This window comes from Phocoena phocoena, chromosome 1 (assembly GCF_963924675.1).
Source record: "Phocoena phocoena chromosome 1, mPhoPho1.1, whole genome shotgun sequence".
NCBI lineage: Eukaryota > Metazoa > Chordata > Mammalia > Artiodactyla > Phocoenidae > Phocoena > Phocoena phocoena.
The window spans coordinates 178,261,427-178,280,196 of record NC_089219.1 but is presented as its reverse complement, the minus strand read 5'-3'; the positions used below and the strand labels follow the sequence as shown (position 1 = coordinate 178,280,196).

The following is an 18,770-nucleotide window of genomic DNA, read 5'->3' as shown; positions in this document are numbered from 1 at the left end:
TGTCTCTGTAAGTTACCTTTCTTATCCTTAATTGTGGATGCTTTGCTGTTCATGAAGCAGGCAAAAGGTACAACTATTTGATTTTTATGTAAGTGTGAAATGACAAAACTTAAGTTTCTAGTAATGTTAACACTACTGGTGACCCCAAGTGTTATTCCTATACTGGTCATTGATATACAGCCAGTTCAGTCATTTCTCAGATTTTAAGTGTGCCTCTAATACATGATCCTCCATTTTCAGAGAGTTTATATGCAACTGATCTAGGGCTTGTTACAAATTTAAATAAACAGTATTGTACTCATACAATTTAAACTCCGAAAGTTTAATTGTCTTATGCAGTATACGAGCTGGTCAACAAATTTTCTTTTCAACGTTAACTGCACTGCTTACAGGGTTCTATTTAACATGAACTACCCTTGTTTACCAATACTAATATTCCACTTGCTGGCTATAAAATGCTACCAAAAAAACATATAACCTGATATGTCAATATTGGAAGAAGTAACTGGAATAAGGACTTCATGTTCACGCCTCTTCAGAGTGGAGTAAACTCCTACACCACCTTATTCCAGAGGTAGGCACAACACAACACAAAGGCCAAATCTGGCTGGCCATGTTTCATAAAGTTTTATTGGAATACAGCCTCGCCTGTTCATTTATGCATCGCCTGTGCCTGCTCTCACACTACAGCGGCAGAGTGAAAGAGCTGGACAAAGACTACAAGGCCCAAAAGGCCTGAAGTGGCTGCTATCTGGCCCTTTATAGAACAAGCCTTCTGACCACTCATCTAGGCCAACACTTTCATCGTAAGGGTATAAAGATAAAGAAAATAAAGTGATTTGTCCATCACACAGCTTGTATGTGAGAGATCTTACACGATAGCTCAAGCTACTTATTAATCAACTGTTCATTCTAATATTACCACTTTTCCAGGAAAACAAAAGTTCTGAGCACTACTATGAGCAAAGAATTCTTACTACTACATGAGTCCAATCTCCATAAAAAAACCAAATCACTTAAAATAAAGTTCCATTACCTCAATTCGCGGTTTTTTTGCTTCTGCCAAAACTTCATCTGCAGCTCGTTTGACTGTAAGGAAAAAAGAAGTAAATAAACATATAGTTTGGGGACTGGTGTTTGAAAGTTCAATATAAACATGCAACAAGACATACCTTGAGTAGATCTCTGCAGACCTATTTCTAGAGGGGCACTTCTGTCTATACTGGCCGATGTTGCTGAAGATTTAAAAAGATTTCTGTGAGAAGATAAATATTTGAAGACAGGTATTGGATATATTTACAAGTGAATGTTCAAGATTTGTTATATTTCTTACTTTATATATGGTTATTTCCCTTAAAAAATGTTTTAAAGCAGGCTTGTAAAAGCATTTTATTATAAATGATTAATCTGTATTAGAAAGTCTGTAAGAGGACAAACTATTTTTGACCATTTAACTTACAAACTGAGATAACCTGACTGAAATCAACTTCAAAGAATATACTCCAATATCACAACACATGTATGTAAAAGTGTATGTAAACATAAATAAAAACATAAACGTATATATATATAAGGGAACAACATTAGAGCACAGCTCTGAATGGAGTGGTGAGAAGTGAGTCACGTGACAACGCAGAGAAACAAAATGTTAACACAGAGGGAACAGCAAGTGCAAAGACTCTAAGGTTAGAAAAGCTAAAAGAACCAGGAAGACTGGTTCTGAGGGCAAAGGAAGACTGGGAGAGGATGAGGGCACAGAGACAGGCAGAAGCACAGTCGCGAAGCTCAGGAAAGGAGGATGGACTGTATTCTAAGTGGGACGGGAAGCCACAGGATGGCCTTGAGCAGGTGGGTGACACAATCAAGTTCAGAGGCTTTTTCAAAAATAGGTCCCTCTGAGTGGTGAGCAGAGGCTACACTGTAGGAAACAGTGGAGCGAGGACCTTCAGGAGGGCTATGCAATGGTCTAAAGAGGAAGGTGGAGCGGGGCGGGCGTACAATGGTAAGAAGCTGTCATACTTTCTAAGGTAAAGAAAGGACTTGCTGATGGAACGGACATGAGCTGTGAGAGAAGAGAATCAAAGATTTCTCCAGGGTTGGCGGCCTAAGCAACTGTGTGTATGGGGTACCATTTACTGAGACGGGAACACTGGGAGAACAGATTTGCTGCTTCCGTTCTGTCGGTGCGGAGAACGGAAGGAAGGACTCGGCACTCTATTGTGGATATGCTACATTTCACACGCCTTTTAAATACCCAAGGGAAGATGCTGACAGTGAATTTCTAAATGTGAAGCTCAGGAACACATCAGTGTTGGAGATAAGGAAGCAAGGAAAAAAAGTGAGGCAGACAATGAGTGGAAAGAGAACCTCCAGAGTCTGGTGCCCCAAACACCAAGTCAAGAAAGGCTTTCCAAAAGGGAGTAAGCGGTCCACAGTATCAAAGGCTGAGAGGTCAAGTTAGCTGCGAAGCAGAGAGACCAAAGGATCTGCTAGTCCTTAGGTCAGTGCTGAGCTCATAAGGGTGATTTGAGTGAGATGGTGAGGAAGAAAGTCAGACTGGAGTAGATTCAAGAGAGAATCAGAGGCAAAGCGGAGGCAGTGACACCACACAACCCTTGCAAAGAATTTTGTAATGAAAAAGAGAAGACAAATGGACCAGTAGAGAGTAGGAAGGTGGGGGACAGGGGGGCTCAGAGAACTTTTTTAATGAGAGAGACCACGGTGTATGTTCTAAAGGGAATGGCGCAGAAGAAAGAGAACTGACGATGCAAGACAGAAGCAGCAACGTGCAAAGGCAGAGTCTCTGAGAGTGCGAAAGGAGATGAAACCCACACGCAGGGAAGGGGTGACTGGCCCCAAGAGCCAAGTGCATCCACTATAACAGGAAGGAGAAGACAGCATGTGGACACAGCTGCAGGTAGGGGAAGTTTTTAGTGGGAATCCACGATCTCGTCCCACTAATTCTTATTTCACAGGGGAAAAAAAAAAGCAACAATGTCTATTTAAGAGTGAGAGCAATCAAAAAATTACTCACATGCTTCACCATTGAGATATCCAAGTAGATCTTTTCGGTCAGGTCTTCTAACCACCGGAATATTTTCAGTCTAAAGTCAAAATTTTAAAATACATATCAAATCAATAACAATTATAAGAAACTTGGTAAAGATCAACATCCTGTAAAGTCTGAATTTTATTCCAACGTATCTTGATAACATATATTTAGAATCATGTTTTTTAGAAAATAATTAGGCTGAAAGAACCTAATAAAATCTTGACAATTTTTAAGCATATTAATTTTTGGTAACTTTATCCTCAAAATTCCAGTAAGATATACAAAAGATGAGCATTAGAAATGAAACAATAACCCTATCCTCTTTGAAATACCGATTACAGTCTTTGTTGTCCCTTGGCTTATTCTAAGTATTTATTTTTTAATTTTACTCATGATGTTTTGCTTTTCAGGACAAATATCATTTTAGTCCCATTGCTTGCTCATTTTATTCAAGGTTTCCAAAGTGCTTTCTTTTCTCACACCCAAACTAAACCTCCTCCAAATATGGTAACTGAACTGTTTCAAATAAACTAAATGAGCCACTAAAACTATATTTTCATAATTAACAATAAGTACATGTTCCAACAACATATACTGAGGAAAAGACAGGCTTTTCAATAAATGGTCCTGGGAAAACTGGACAACTACATGCAAAAGAATCAAACTGGACCACTTTCTTATACCATATACAAAAATAAACTCAAATGGATTAAAGACTTAAATGTAAGAATTAAGAAACAATAAAACTCTTAGGAAAAAACATAGGCAGTGTGTTCTTTGACATGAGTCTTACCAATATTTTTTTGGATTTGTCTCCTCAGGCAAAGGCAACAAAATAAAAAAACGGACTACATCAAACTAAAAAGCTTTTGCACCATGAAGGAAACCATCAACAAAATGAAAAGGCAACCTTCTGAATGGGAGAAGATACTTGCAAACAATATATCCAATAAGGGATTAACATCCAAACTATATATAAGAACTCACACGACTCAACGTCAAAAAAGCAAACAACCCAATTATGAAATAACTAAGTCATGGGAATGTAATGTACAGCACAAGGAATATACTCGATAATACTGCAAAAATTCTGTATGATGACAGATGGTTACTAGACTTATTGTGGTGATTAATTCACAATGTACATAAATGTTGAATCACTATGTTGTACACCTGAAAATATTTTATTACTGTATATCGACTACATTTTAACTAAAAAACAGAAAAAAGAAAATGATTAAAAAAATAGGTATGTGTTGCTTAGGCACAGGGAAAAAATCAGGAGGCTATACAGAAAAATGTTAACGACAGTTGTTTACTTTCTACGTTACGTATCTCTTTTCTTATCCTTGAGTGTGTATAAATTTTGTAAGCAGGGGGAAACAATTGAAAAATTAAATCTGGAAAATGTATCTATTGTGCTACGTGAGTAGTTTTCCTTTAATCTCCTATATTAGCAATTTGTAAAGAGGTAAGCAAAACAAATAAAACTGTATACTTTAGGCACCAAGTCATCCTTGGGCCATGAATTCAATGAATTCTATCATTACCACAATTTTCACTACCATTTTTATAATGTAAACTAAGGACAACAGAGTACGGGAAAAACATGTGGTTATGGGATTATACAGTTATAAACCCTTTGTTACTTTATATAAGCAACAATTAACAAGAACCCTTAATATCCCTGGCTAACTATCTTATGTTGAGTACTGACTATACTTCACTGCAGCAAACATTCTGCACATGCTCCTCAATGACAGAGATAAACTACATTTAATCACTTAAAATTAATCTGTTTTTAAGAAGTTAGGTTAAAATTTAATTTCTGCTGATGAGTATAAACAAGAGCCCACCGATTTTTTTTGTGCTTGTTTTTAAAAACTAGTCTACATGGAATATCATAGTTAAAATATCTGAATTGATTTTCTTTAAATTACTGTGTCTAAGTATTATAACATACTTCATCATTTGGTCACTAATGAATTATATATACGTTATCACCAACAAAAAAAAGTATGAGTCTATTCACACTAAAATAGGGGCTATGAGTAAGAAAAACTCATTTCAGAAATGGTCTGCTCACAAGAAAGAGCAAATAATACAAAGGAGTTAGGAGAAAACAAAATTTGTAGAACCCTAGACTTTTAGATTTCTGCCCTTTCCATCTGTCAAATATTTAAGAAATATAACTGTTAAATCTTACGTGACCAAAGGTCCTAAGACCCACAGTTAACAATTACAGAATCAGTTATGTACTACAGCCATTCCCCAGAGACGTAATCTAAACCTATACCAAGTGTCTGGATTATCTTTATTACCCCAAAATGAAGGGACTTATCCAACAAAACATTCTAATTAGTGCCTGATTCAGTTTTTAAAGATCTAATATGAGCTCACATAGCTTTATAAAGCGAGATGCTGATATTTTATCTCACTATTTCCAAAGTTTTAAATAGTTTCACCCTACATATTACTTTTTTCAATACATACTTGACACTAAATATATATTTCTTGTTCAGAAAAGCAGTGTTCATACACTCAGATGCAGAAAGCAGGCATCTTTCAAGCATCTGAAAACAAATGAATTTATCAATTAAGTATGAAAAAAGTGTACAAAATTGATTAAAAATTCATTTTAAAAAGCTGTCTACTAAATTTGGTTCTTTTTGATGCCAAAAAAATTTTTTTTCCTTGCAATTAAACTAGATTTCTGAATATCAAGGTCCTTCCACAGGCTCATAAATTTTTTAAAACATCCCTACAAACAGCTTTAAAACTTCTGTTGTTATAAACATTACTCACATCTTACATGTAAAAAACTCACAGATTTAAAAAATATGCATAAATCACAGTGATCTATCTAATTTTGACCCTCCAGGAGACTTTCATATAGATACAAACAAACTTTTCATTCTTCTGATCTAAAACACATGACGGAAGTTATCCACACCAAATGATACCAACTATCAAATCAAAAGAGTTTTTAAATGAATTCTACTTACAGCTGCACGTCGGACATAAACAGGATGAGATAGGTGCACATTATTAAGTAGAAATAAGATAGAATCCAATGTGTAGTATTCTCTGGGTTGGCCTTCCTTCCCAGTCCTGAAATGATTAAGACAAGATTTTTACTCACAATTCTAATATAACTCCTTCGGCTTAATCATATGTATTAATTTATCTACACTCACTTTGCTATCCAACGATGGATTTAACATAGCTAACAAAGATACACGTAGATGAAATTTAGTAAGTGCAACTGTCATTTGGGCAAAAGGAGCACAAAAGTAGATAGTGACAAAAAGCAAGAAGTAAGAAAGCACACCATATTCATACTTTATTACTACAGACTTTTTAGAATTGGGCCCAATTAGGTTCTGGGCTTTGTCAATAGAGAGAGAAACCTAATCAGTTAGGATCCATAAGAAAAAACAATCAAACTGATTAAAAGAAGCACAACTACGACTGGTGCTAAACTTCCAAGATATGTATCCTGTCTCCTAAGTAAGATACTGCTGAACAACGCTCTTCAACACAACAATTAATTTCAGACATTTGAGTCTTACGACATCCCTCAAATTAAGCCAATGATGTAAAACCAAAACTAATTCTACCTGTAATAAAACAATGTCGTCTAGGAGTGCAAGCTCTATCACTGCAAGCACATACTATTACTTGCTCAACAAATGTTAGTGTCCAATCCCACCCTCCCTATTACATTCTATCTAGAAATATCAACGTGTTATTTAAATTAATCTAAATACCGCCCAATACAAACAGCCCCAAACCTACTTTTCTAGCCTCTGTTTCCACTTTTCCTCTAAATCAATATATTTCAAACCACACACCACTTATCAATCGTTGTACTGTGAAATATAATATATGAGTCACAACCTGGTATTTCTTTATGATATATAAAAACAAAAAATAGGGCTTCCCTGGTGGCGCAGTGGTTGAGAGTCCGCCTGCCGATGCAGGGGACACGGGTTCGTGCCCCGGTCCGGGAAGATCCCACATGCTGCGGAGCGGCTGAGCCCGTGAGCCATGGCCGCTGAGCCTGCGCGTCAGGAGCCTGTGCTCCGCAACGGGAGAGGCCACGACAGTGAGAGGCCCGCGTACCACAAAAAACAAAACAGTACCACAAAAAAAACAAAAAATAGAATGCACTGCATTCAATAAGGATAAATTGTTTAATGTTATGTACACGTGTGTATTTACATATGCACAGAGAATAACAGTAAATGAAAATGATGGTACTGGTGTGATACACTGCTGTCAAAGTTTGAAATCTACTATTCTAAGCACTCCTTTCTCACTACTTGCTTCACTGAATGGCTGTCAAAACATTTGCTTTCCAGCTCTCATGCCTTTAACCACACAGTTCCCCCCTCCTGCAACACCAAACCCACCATTTCACCCTCAGAGTTCCTATCCATTCCTTAAAGCTTATTCATTTGTTCATTCACTTATTCAAGAAAAATCTGTAGCATGTCTATATGCCAAACACACGTCCGTGAAACCTTTCCTAACACCCCCAGGTAGAAGTGACTGCTCTTTTAAGAGCGGGAATGAGATTCTTATCAAGTTATGTCTTATCTCCTCTACTCTCATCGAGATAACCTCCTCTGAGGCACCGACCCAGCTCCTCACAATTTTTCCTAGTTCTCAGATTGAACAGCCTCGAGTACTCAACCATTTTTTAAAGAAAAACCAATCAGTTAAAAACCCAATCAGCCCCTAGCTCTTATGGGTGGGGCAGAGGGCTCCTAACCGCTTCTAGTTTGGCACTGCCCAAATCAAGTTCTTTTCCCCAAACTCTTAAAAGTTGTTCTTAAAACCCAATCAAATGCAATTCTGTCTGGGCAAATTCCTTCTGGAAGAGAAAAAACACAGAAAACTCAGAATGATTTCTCCGTCAACATTTCACAAAGCTAATTAAATCGTAAGCCCTCGAGGCCAAAAGATACAAAATAAAAACCAACCAACTAAACTTCCCCTAGCTTTTCATCAACTCTTCCTAAAGCCCACTGCTCCCACTCAATCAAACAAAACGAGTATGGAAGTTCTGGCCCAGGTTTCTAGCTATCCAAATGAAACACCACTGAGAGACACATCACTCAAAAGGCCCCCAACGATGATCAGACATCTCTCTCTCTCTCTCTCTTTTCGTAATACATATGTATATATCTATATTCTTTTTCAGAGTCTTTTCCCATTTACTTTTCCCATTACTCCACTTCAGCAGTAACCTTCTCCCTGAGGAAACTCCTGCCTTCACCTCCAACAGATTCTGACTACTGTTCCAAAGTCACCGAATCTCTTTCCCGTCCTAACTTCAGAGCTGGTTCCCTTCTCTCTGCTTGAGGGAATCGGGAAAGGAAAAAGAACAGATCAGGAGCTGCAAGGGGCCAGCAGAGATAGTTACAGAGCAGCCGCGTAGAGAAAGGAACTAAAGAACAAAAAAGAGACTTCTGGGCACCCGGCGGTGTGATCCTTTCTACACCTATGCACGCAGCCAGCACTCGGCACACACGGGCAGAAACAAACCGCCACAGCACCCTCCCCCGACGCTCAGGGGATGGACCGCTGCAAACAGCTCTCCTCCAGCTCCCTCCTCACCTACAAGTGCAACTTCTACTCCTGGGAAAACTTTTTCTCCGGAGCACCGGTTTTCCTCCATCCCCAAAGGGAACGGGGGGAGGGGTTCGGAAAAAGGGGGCCCGGGAGCGCCCAACTCTGCCCCGCCGCCCCCCGGCCCCGGCCGCGCCGGACTCACCCCCAAACCACGTAGTTGGTCTTCACATTCTTGGGCCAGGAGAACTCGCCGAAGATCACTTCGTCCCCTTTCACCACAATCTCCTTCTTCTGAATGTTGTACTGTCGCAGGACGCTGAGCACGTCCGCCATCTTCGCCCCCCTCGCTGCCGCCCGCCCCGGGCTCCGCCGCCGCCGCCGCGCCCGCCGCCCTCTTCGCCTCTCGCCTCAACCCCCGCCTCGGCCGCCGCCGCCGCCGCCGCCGCGAGCCAACTGCAGCCGCACTGGCAGCTGTCCGCGCCTACGACAGCAGCTGAGGAACGAGCCACCCAGGCCGCCGAGGACCCCGCGCTAGCAGGCAAGGCCCCGCCGCGGGCTGCCCGCGGAGAACGCCTGATCTCGCGACGCCAGGGCCCCTAGGGCCGCCGCCCGCCGCCAGGGGGCGCCGCGCCCGCCCGGGAAACGCCCCTCCCAGACTCCCACTCGGCGCGGGGCCGAATCCCGTCCCGAAACTCGGAGCGCGGGGACGCCGTGCCCACGTACGGCGCACGTACAGGGAGCATTGCCCGGCGCACGCGCGCGGGGCACGTAACTCATCCTCGCCCTCCCGCCCCGCGCGGCGCGTACGCGGCAGGCGACAGGTGCGCGCGCACCTGCGCGGAGGGTCTGAAACCTCCATCTCTAGAGGGCGCACTGGGTGCTCCACGACCCACCTGGAGTGTGGCCAGTGGCTCTCGGGTCTCCTTTAGCCAGGATGGAGTTTGGCGAGAGATTTGCAGAACCGGGATTACCTTTCCAGCTAGATCGGACCCGCCTAGGAAATGACCTCTAGGTCTTAGTGATTAAGCCCCCTTTGAAGGGACGGGTTTGGGGGGGGTTGTTTTGGGGGTTGTTTTTTATTACGTGTTTTTGGTTCACTCGCATAGTGGAAAAGACCGCGTCCAGTGGAGATCAATCCCGGGCACTGGTGTTTGTTAGCTGCCTTTTGACCTTGGTCAAGTTACACACCTTCTCACAGCATCAATTGGTTAACGGAGAAAATGGAATTAGTATAAGAAGGTGAAAGCACCTAGCAAATCATCTAAATATCATAAATGTTGGATCTTCCCCCTCAATTCCTTGGGTGGTGACTTTTTCCATCCTGTCCCCTTCTCCCCGCCACCCCCAAAGGGCTACATTTAAATGGCTCCGTTCCAAGATGCTGATAGGAAAGTTAGAGAACACGAACTCAATTTATTGATAGAAATTCAATATATTGTGGCCTGTTTATCTTAATTGAAACATATCCCATAGGCCATTTTTTAAAATTTACTATAAGCAGAAAGGAAAAGAAGGCAACTTTGTGATTGACATAACCAAATTCTGTTACCTGCTTTGAAAAGACTCGATTCTCGTTATCTGCCCTGCAGAGACATACATAGAAGAATGTGGTTCATTTTTTATTTTTTTTCTTCTTTTTTATTGCGGTTCGCGGGCCTCTCACTGCCGTGGCCTCTCCCGTTGCGGAGCACAGGTTCAAGACGCGCAGGCTCAGCGGCCATGGCTCACGGGCCCAGCCGCTCCGCGGCATGTGGGATCCTCCCGGACCGGGGCACGAACCCGCATCCCCTGCATCAGCAGGCGGACTCTCAACCACTGCGCCACCAGGGAAGCCTGTGGTTCATTTTTCTATACACTCTCTAGCCGTTTTGCAACTGAATTTGAGAAATTTTGGCTATTCTGCAAATGTTCCCGTTACTATCGTATTTTCCTAAACTTCACCCCAAACACTCAGGCTAAAAAGAACGTTTTTTATTTATCCCCAGCACTATCTACTCTATTTATACTTGTATCAGAGCACCCAGTACTACTTGACTGCCTCCCCTACAAAACTAAATGACAATAGACCTGTGTCATCCTATCAGAGTGTCTTGTACATTATTTGCCACGTTGTTGGCCCCTTAAAAAAATGTTAAATCAATAAATGTATAGATGAGTTCAAGGAAGTCAAAGGGCCGCCAGGGAAGCCCTAGCCACTGTTTTCAATAATAAAATCCTTCATTTCTGATCCAGGAATCTCATGTCTTTTGTCATCATCTATGAAACTGATACAAATTAAATTGTCAGCTTTCAAGTGCAATATAATCTCTGACCCTTCCCAGTTCTTGACCAGGAGTTGGCAAAATTTTCTGTGAAGGGTTGAATAATAAATATTTTAGTGCTTGTGGGACATATATGGTCTCTGTTACATATTCTTCTTCGTTTGTTTTTTTGATTTGAAACAATCCTTCAATTTACAAAAATTACTTGTAGGGCTTCCCTGGTGGCGCAGTGGTTGAGGGCCCGCCTGCCGATGCAGGGGACACGGGTTCGTGCCCCGGACCGGGAAGATCCCACATGCCGTGAAGCAGCTGGGCCCGTGAGCCATGGCCTCTGAGCCTGCATGTCCGGAGCCTGTGCTCTGCAACGGGAGAAGCCGCAACAGTGAGAGGCCCGCGTACCGCAAAAAAAAAAAAAAATCACTTGTAGCTTTCAGGCCACAGATGGGATTTGGTCTGAGTTTGCTGGCTGTTGTTCTTGATACATTTATTGGTCAAACAAAGTTGGGCTTTTTGACTGTTTGCTATAAGGAAGACCATACATTATGTGTATCTGTGCAGTATCTCTGTAAGAGGGTGTTAGGATTATTATAGGCTTTGGGACTGGTGTTAGGTAATTTGGGGAAACACTTAATGATGTGGAGCTTTGCTCTTCTTTGGATCCTGTCAGGAAGCAAAGGTAAACTTATGACTGTGTATCTTAATTTTCTCCAAAGCAGGGATTGCCAAACTTTTTCTGTAAATGGCTAGATGGAAAATATTATAGGCTTTGCAGGTGAACTATGGTCTCTCTCACATACTGTTCTTTGTTTTTATTTTCTTTTATTTTTTTACTTTTTAAAAATGTTAAAAACCGTTCTTTGCTCAAAGGCTGTATGAGAACAGTCAAGGTCCAGATGCAACCTTATCTCGAAGGTGAGAGGAATGAAGTGAGGCTGAAACTGTAACTAGCAAACTGTAATGACCCCAGTAGTGGTCATTTTAGGATGTGTGTTCAGATATGATTCCTGGGCTTCCCTGATGGCGCAGTGGTTGAGAGTCCGCCTGCCAATGCAGGGGACACGGGTTCGTGCCCCGGTCCGGGAAGATCCCACATGCCGCAGAGCGGGTGGGCCCGTGAGCCATGGCCGCTGAGCCTGCGTGTCCGGAGCCTGTGCTCCGCAATGGGAGAGGCCACAACAGTGAGAGGCCCGTGTACCGCAAAAAAAAAAAAAAAAAAAGATATGATTCCTGAGTGGTCTTGTTTTGTCTTGATCTATCATGGTCACAGAGTGATCTTATCTGAAGTCGGTGCCCTGTGAAATTATTTATATTTAACAGGAGAATATCATGGCCTTGCTTTTGGTATGGATGCAGATCCTGGATGTCAAAGACAGCTTTTCTCTTTGTCTGTGAGTGGACAGAGGGCTAGACTGACTTCTTTCACTACCATTGCCTTGGCAGTGCCCACCTCAGGTGCCCTCTTAGATTTACACAAATCTAACAAACAGGTGAACAGGTCTTTGTTCTGTGCTTGGCCCTCATATCATAGTGGAAAGTTGGTAATATTGGAATTGGAGAGACTTGGGATCAAACTGCAATTCTGTCACCAATAAGTGTAGCCTTGGTCATGTTACTTGCCCTTCATTTTTTCATTACTAGCTAGAGATAAAAATATTCCATTGTGGGCTCTGGTTTCAGACTACTTGGATTAAAAGCCCAATCTATCAACTGTATAACTCTAGACAAGTTACTTAAACTTTTGGTGCTTTGGGTTCTTTATATGTAAAATGAAAGGTAAGAACATACCTGCTTCATAAGGTGACTAAGAACAGTAAATGAAAAAACATGTAAAGTACAGATGATCCTTGAACAACACAGGTTTGAACTGCATGCGTCCACTTATGTATGGATTTATTTTTTCAATAGTAAATACTACAGGGCTTCCCTGGTGGCGCAGTGGTTAAGAATCCGCCTGCCAATGCACGGGACACGGGTTTGAGCCCTGGTCCGGGAAGATCCCACATGCCGCGGAGCAACCAAGTTCCCCGCGCCACAACTACTGAAGCCTGTGTGCCTAGAGCCCATGCTCCGCAAGAGAAGCCACCGCAATGGGAAGCCTGCGCACCGCAACGAAGAGAAAGCCCACGTGCAGCAATGAAGACCCAACGCAGACAAAATTAATAAATAAATAATAAAAAATAAATAAATTTATTTTTTTAAAAATAGTAAATACTACAGTACTACACGATCTGAAGTTGGTTGGGTTCCCGGATGCAGAATCTTGGATACAGAGGAACCAAGTTTACGGAGAGCCAACTATGACTTACTTGCAGGGATGTCTGATTGTGAAGCGCCCCTAACCCCAGCATTGTTCAAGGGTCAACTGGAGTTCCCAAGTAAGCTGTTGTTTGCCGAATGAGTTTCTATATGTGAATCACTCAAATGCAGTATCTGACACATCAGTAAATGTGAGTTATTTTCTGCTCTTCAAAGTTCTGTTTCCTAACCTCCTTAGCACCCTGGAGAGTGTCAGGCACATTGATCTCTGTTACTCGGTGGAGGGTTGGAGGGAAGACAACGGTAGCCTTCTACAGGCTCCAGGTCCCTTCCTTCTAGCTCAGACCTGCAGCACTGCTGGGGAATTCTCTGTTCGCCTTCACCTTCCCCTTTACCTTCTTTCTTCTTCCTTTCACCTCAGTTGTCCGGATCACCTGGTCCTGCTCCATCCACAACTTCATAGTCAGTCTCTTTGTCAGTCACTTCTAATCTGATTTCTGCTACTACCACAACCATTCATGAGAGTTTGTTCCTTGAAAGGTAACAATATCTTTCGTCTTGCAAATCAAAGTATCTGTGTAAGTTCTCACTCCTTCACTAATGTCCTTTTTTGCTACTATTGACTCTGCCCTCTCTTCAGGAAACTTTTTCCCTCCATAATTCTGCCTACATTGTCTTGCGTGGATTCCAAGAAAGGATAAAAATACAATTCAAGGAAAAGGAAAAGGGTTACAAAAGCCTCTCTATGTTCTTTGCCTCTTGTTTGCAGAAAAGCTGAAGTCTCCCAGGCTTCCCAAGGTCACAAAGGAGCAGGCTCGAGCAGTTAATGTCCTAATGATTAGGACAATAGAGTCATAGATTCAGTGTCTGATGCACATTCTGAGTTGTTTTACAAGTACTATAACTACCACCAGAGGACATGACATAAGCTGCTCCAACTTGAGCAGTACTGAATCTATGGCCAGCACAATTCCAAGAACTGGCCTCAGGAGCATGGGATTAAAATTATTGCTCATAATAATCTGTATCTTTGTGGGCATCAAAATAATTGTAGCTTTCTCTGCCCATATATGTAAGCTGGCAACTTAAATTGTCAGCAAAGAGATGCTACAGACCAATGTTGACATCTTCCACTTGAAAAAATGGTGCCCTATGTCAGCATGAAGAAGTTACAGAAGATGGACCTTTGCCCCTAACCCTGTAGGAATGGAATGATGTTTGACAGTGGGGAATTGAAAGCAGCTCTTCTGCCCCTTTCCTGTTTGCCCATTTCTGTTCCTCTCTAACCTTCAAAGAACCTAATTATAAGAATGAGATCACCAGGCAATTTAACCTAACTCCTGATTTATGCTCTCCTGAAGCATGCCATGCCTTGCCTAACCTGTCAATTCTCTTCCTGGATAAAAAGAAGTAAGAATGAAGAATTAAATAATTAAAGAATGATTAGCTCTCTCCCCACAAAGGCCTCCTAAGGAATCCTGCAGGCAGATCATGTGGGCAAGATAACGTCTGAAAAGAGAGTCAGCCAGTCTGCATACAGAGGAGAATGATGCAGAACCCAACCTCCTGCCTTGATGATTCACTGAGATTCTTTCCCCCATTTTTCCCTTTAAAAGCTATCATGGCTGAGCAGAATCTTCGGAGTTGGTTTCTGGACACGAGTCCGCCTTCTCCCCAGATTGCTGACTTTTCTAATTAAAGCACCTTGCCTTTCTAGTGACACTTGCCTCTCGGATTATTGACTTTTGAGCAGCGAGAAGCTGAACCTGAGTTCAGTAGCAATACAAGTTCAGCCTCCTCTTAAGGAAAGAAATAGGACAGGGCAAAGCAATAGTGACCTCTATGGAGATAGAGAGAAAAGACAACATTTCAGAATGCAAAGGTTAGGAAACATCTACCACAAAATGCTGTTTGTTCAACACCAGATGGCAATCAGAGGTATTAATTTGTCTAGTGCAGGGCTTATAGACTACCCGAGATCTTTTTTTTTTTTCATTTGAGGTATGGCTGATTTACAATATTATGAAAGTTTCAGGTGTACAATGTAGTGATTCACAATTGTTATACTCCATTTATAGTTACTATAAAATATTGGTTATATTCCCTGTGCTGTACAACAGATCCTTATAGCTTATCTATTTATACATAGTAGTTTGTACCTCTTATCCTCAACCCCTACCTTGCCCCTCCCCGCTTCCCCCTCCCCATCGGTAACCACAACTTTGGTCCTCTATATCTGTAAAGCCACCCAAGATTTTAAAAACAATTTGCTCACACTTCAAAAGAAAATATTTTTGTTATTGTCATTCCCAGTCTACTGACCCAGAGACTTAAGAACACACATATAGGGATTTAGAAATGATATAGAATAAGTGCTTGACAAAAAATAAAAGCTAAATAAATACTTTCATTAGAGTCCACTGGATGCTAATTCTTCAGCAAATTGAAGTGGTAGAGGTACCACATTCTTTAACAAAAGTTTCCCTAATCCATGATATAATTTGCATTTCCTTCATAAGTATGTCCAGGGCATACTTGGTTAAGGAATTCCAAGTCTTCCATATAGCTATAAAATCCTCCCTATCTGATTTTCTTTCCCCTGTTCTCTGGGCTCAGAGCATTTAAATATCTTTCAGTTTGACACTTAAAAATTCTGAATAAAAAAAAAAAAAAAAAAAAAAAAAAAAAATTCTGAATAAATCTTGACATAATTCTTTCCCATCTTACTATGCTGGTGGATATTCTAATCTACCTCTCCAAGGTATTTTCTTATTCATTTCACTCGTGAATTAGGAACCTGAACTAGTTTAAGAACTTAAATAACATTTGACATCCCCATTCATTATGGCTTATCCCTGGGTTCTTCCAAAAAGATCACATAGGTCCTTGTAGTATCAAAAAATATATATATATATATTTGGCTTTTGTCCCCGGTTTGGTTCCTGGCACAGAGCTCCTAAAACTCTTGGAATTTCCTGAGTGGTTGAAGTGTTTGCCCCCAAACACACATCTCAATGGAAGGGACAAATTTGAGTCCCACCAAGTCAGTGATCCAATCAGCCACGCCCATGCAATGGAAATTTGATACCAACTCTGGAATGACAAGATTTCGGGAGCTTCCGGGCTGGTAAACAGGTTGATTTGCTGGGAGGGTGGTGCTCCTGGCGAGAGTGCTGGACTTCTGCACCCAACCTTCCCCCAGCCACTCCCCAGGCATCACTTCTATTGACCTGTTCCTGGTTTGTATCCTTCAGAATAAAACTGTTTTTTGTAAGTACAGTGCTTTCCTGCATTTCGTTTGTTTGTTTAGTCAATTATTGAACTTGAAGTGAGGTCGTAGTAACACCCAAATTTGTAGCTGGCCAGGCAGAAGTGTGGGCAGCCTGGACACCCCCTTTGTGGCTGGTGTCTGAAGTGGAAGCAGTCTTGTAGGACTGAGCCCTTGACGTTTGAGGTCTGTGCCACCTCCGCGTAATTAGTGCCAGAATTAAATTGAAATGTAGAACACCCAGTTGATGTCAGAGCATTGGAAAACTGGGTGTTGTTTGAAAAAGCAGAGTCCTTATCAAGCTTTCCTGTGAAATAATAATGTGTTGTACTTTTTGTACTTGTTGAATGAGAAACTCTATAATGCCCAAAAGCTTACAATGAATCTCAGTCACGGTTTTAAACTAATGTGGTTTTAGAGTTGCAGTCTATTTGGGAGAAAAACACAAGGGGGAGACATTGTTCAGGCTAAGACAATGCATGGGCACACATAAGTTTGTTTTTACCTTTTCAAATGGGAGTACTTAACAGTGATGTCAAAGTAAAAATATGACACATCTTTGTGAACCATGAACTATACACCGTTTACAACTTTACAGTGTTCAAAAATTTGTTGAAAAGATAGTGTTATCTCCTATGGGGCAGGAAACTTGTCTGTATCGTGCGCCCAGAACAGAGGCTGACCAAATAAAGGATGAAGTAATATAGGAAAACAAATCCAGAAAATGACCATAATGCAAAATTCACAGGGTTTTAACAGAATACACAAGACTTCAGTGAAATATCAGGCTTTCTCTAGTCTGTGTTAGGTGTGGTAGGTTGAAAAATGGTCCTTCCCCCCAAAATGTGGAGGTCAAATCCCTGCAACCTGTGAATGTCACCTTATTTGGAAAACTGAGTCTGCAGATGTAATTTAGTGAAGGACCTAGAGATGAAATCATCCTGGATTTTTCAGCTGGGCTCTAAATCTAATCACAAGTGTCCTTATCAGAGAAGGAGACATGAAGAAGGAGGCAGAGATGTGGCCACAGCCAAGGAACACCTGGAGCACCAGGTGGAAGAGGAAGGACATGAATTCCCCCTTATAGTTGCCTCTAGAAGGAACACAGCGCTGCCAGATTTCGGACTTTGAGCCTCCAGAACTGTGAGAGAATAGATTTCTGTCCTTTAAGTCTGTGGGAATTTGCTACAACAGCCCTAAGACAACTAATACAATAGCTGATCCCTGAGGGCTCACGATCACGCTCTTTTTAAAGTTTCTTTGGAGGAAGCATTTTCCAAGGTTCCTAGATGTCTAAGGTCCACAGGTTGGACCCACTCTAGAGAACCTCCCAGAAGGCCCTTTCTAGTAGAAGATCTCATCATTTACTGATCTGAGCAACTTTCAACGCTAGGAAGCAGAAAACCCTGCTCTTGATGTCAAACACAATGTGTGAGTTTTAATTGACAATTTAAAGAATAAAAAACGAGTTTGAAAGAACATTTAAAGATATGTCAATTCTTTTAATTGATACTATGTTGAATCTTGAAAAAAAATTGTAGAACTCCTAAGGCTGTATTTACCAATATATTCTTGATCTACCTATACTGGCCATCCCCCATTATGTTCACACATAAATGAACAGCCCACATCTTCATGTATCATTGCAGACATCACAATTATGACCAAAAATCATCACTTCTCTAGCTACCTAAAGAAGTACAAAGCAGTTGAAGATGATGAATATATCATGCTTAATTAAGGCATAACACTTTTGTCTGAAGTACTCTCATTTGGGAACCCCTTTTTAAAAATCTGTCCAGTGAATTCTGTGCTTAACATAGGCCATCTATACTATATTAAAATTAAATTGTGACATGATTGTTTCACCTCACAATACACAATTGGAGACAATAAGGGAAAATTCTACAACAAAACAAAAATACAGTAAATTTCCTAAATAGCTGTCTTTTGATGAAAAAAAAATCCAAAAACACAAAACCACACAACATTGTAGATAACAACATATCTTCATTTTTTAATTTAATTTTGGATTTATGAAGAATGACTTTACACCTTTTGGGGTATTTGTTTTTGCAACCAATTTTCATCCTTTTATGAAGTAATGAAACATGGCCCACTTGAAAGTAGGGAAAGAACTCTCAGAACTAAATCTTAAATTTAGCTAATTGAGCATGAAGGATCAAAAAAGGTCTGAATTTTTCTAATAATTGTTTAGAATTTTAGACATACCATTTGACCTTAACAAATAGATTTCAACGTCCTCAGTAAATAAAGGCCGACCCGCCTCTTCTTATACAGTCACGCACAAAGGGCTACTATTACCGTGACTGACACAATCCTGTCATTAGCA

General features: G+C 41.1%; 1 protein-coding gene across 1 annotated transcript in view; it reads right to left on the bottom strand.

The window, feature by feature from the left end:
- CDC73 (cell division cycle 73) overlaps positions 1-8,965 on the bottom strand; it is an 84,970-nt gene extending 76,005 nt beyond the window's left edge. The window contains exons 1-5 of the mRNA XM_065886215.1: positions 8,835-8,965; positions 6,058-6,163; positions 3,035-3,104; positions 1,173-1,235; positions 1,037-1,089 (exon numbers count right to left, since the gene is read on the bottom strand). Coding sequence (XP_065742287.1) covers positions 1,037-1,089; positions 1,173-1,235; positions 3,035-3,104; positions 6,058-6,163; positions 8,835-8,965 — 423 coding nt within the window. The remainder of the gene's footprint in view (positions 1-1,036; positions 1,090-1,172; positions 1,236-3,034; positions 3,105-6,057; positions 6,164-8,834) is intronic.
- Between the last annotated feature and the right edge of the window lie 9,805 nt (positions 8,966-18,770).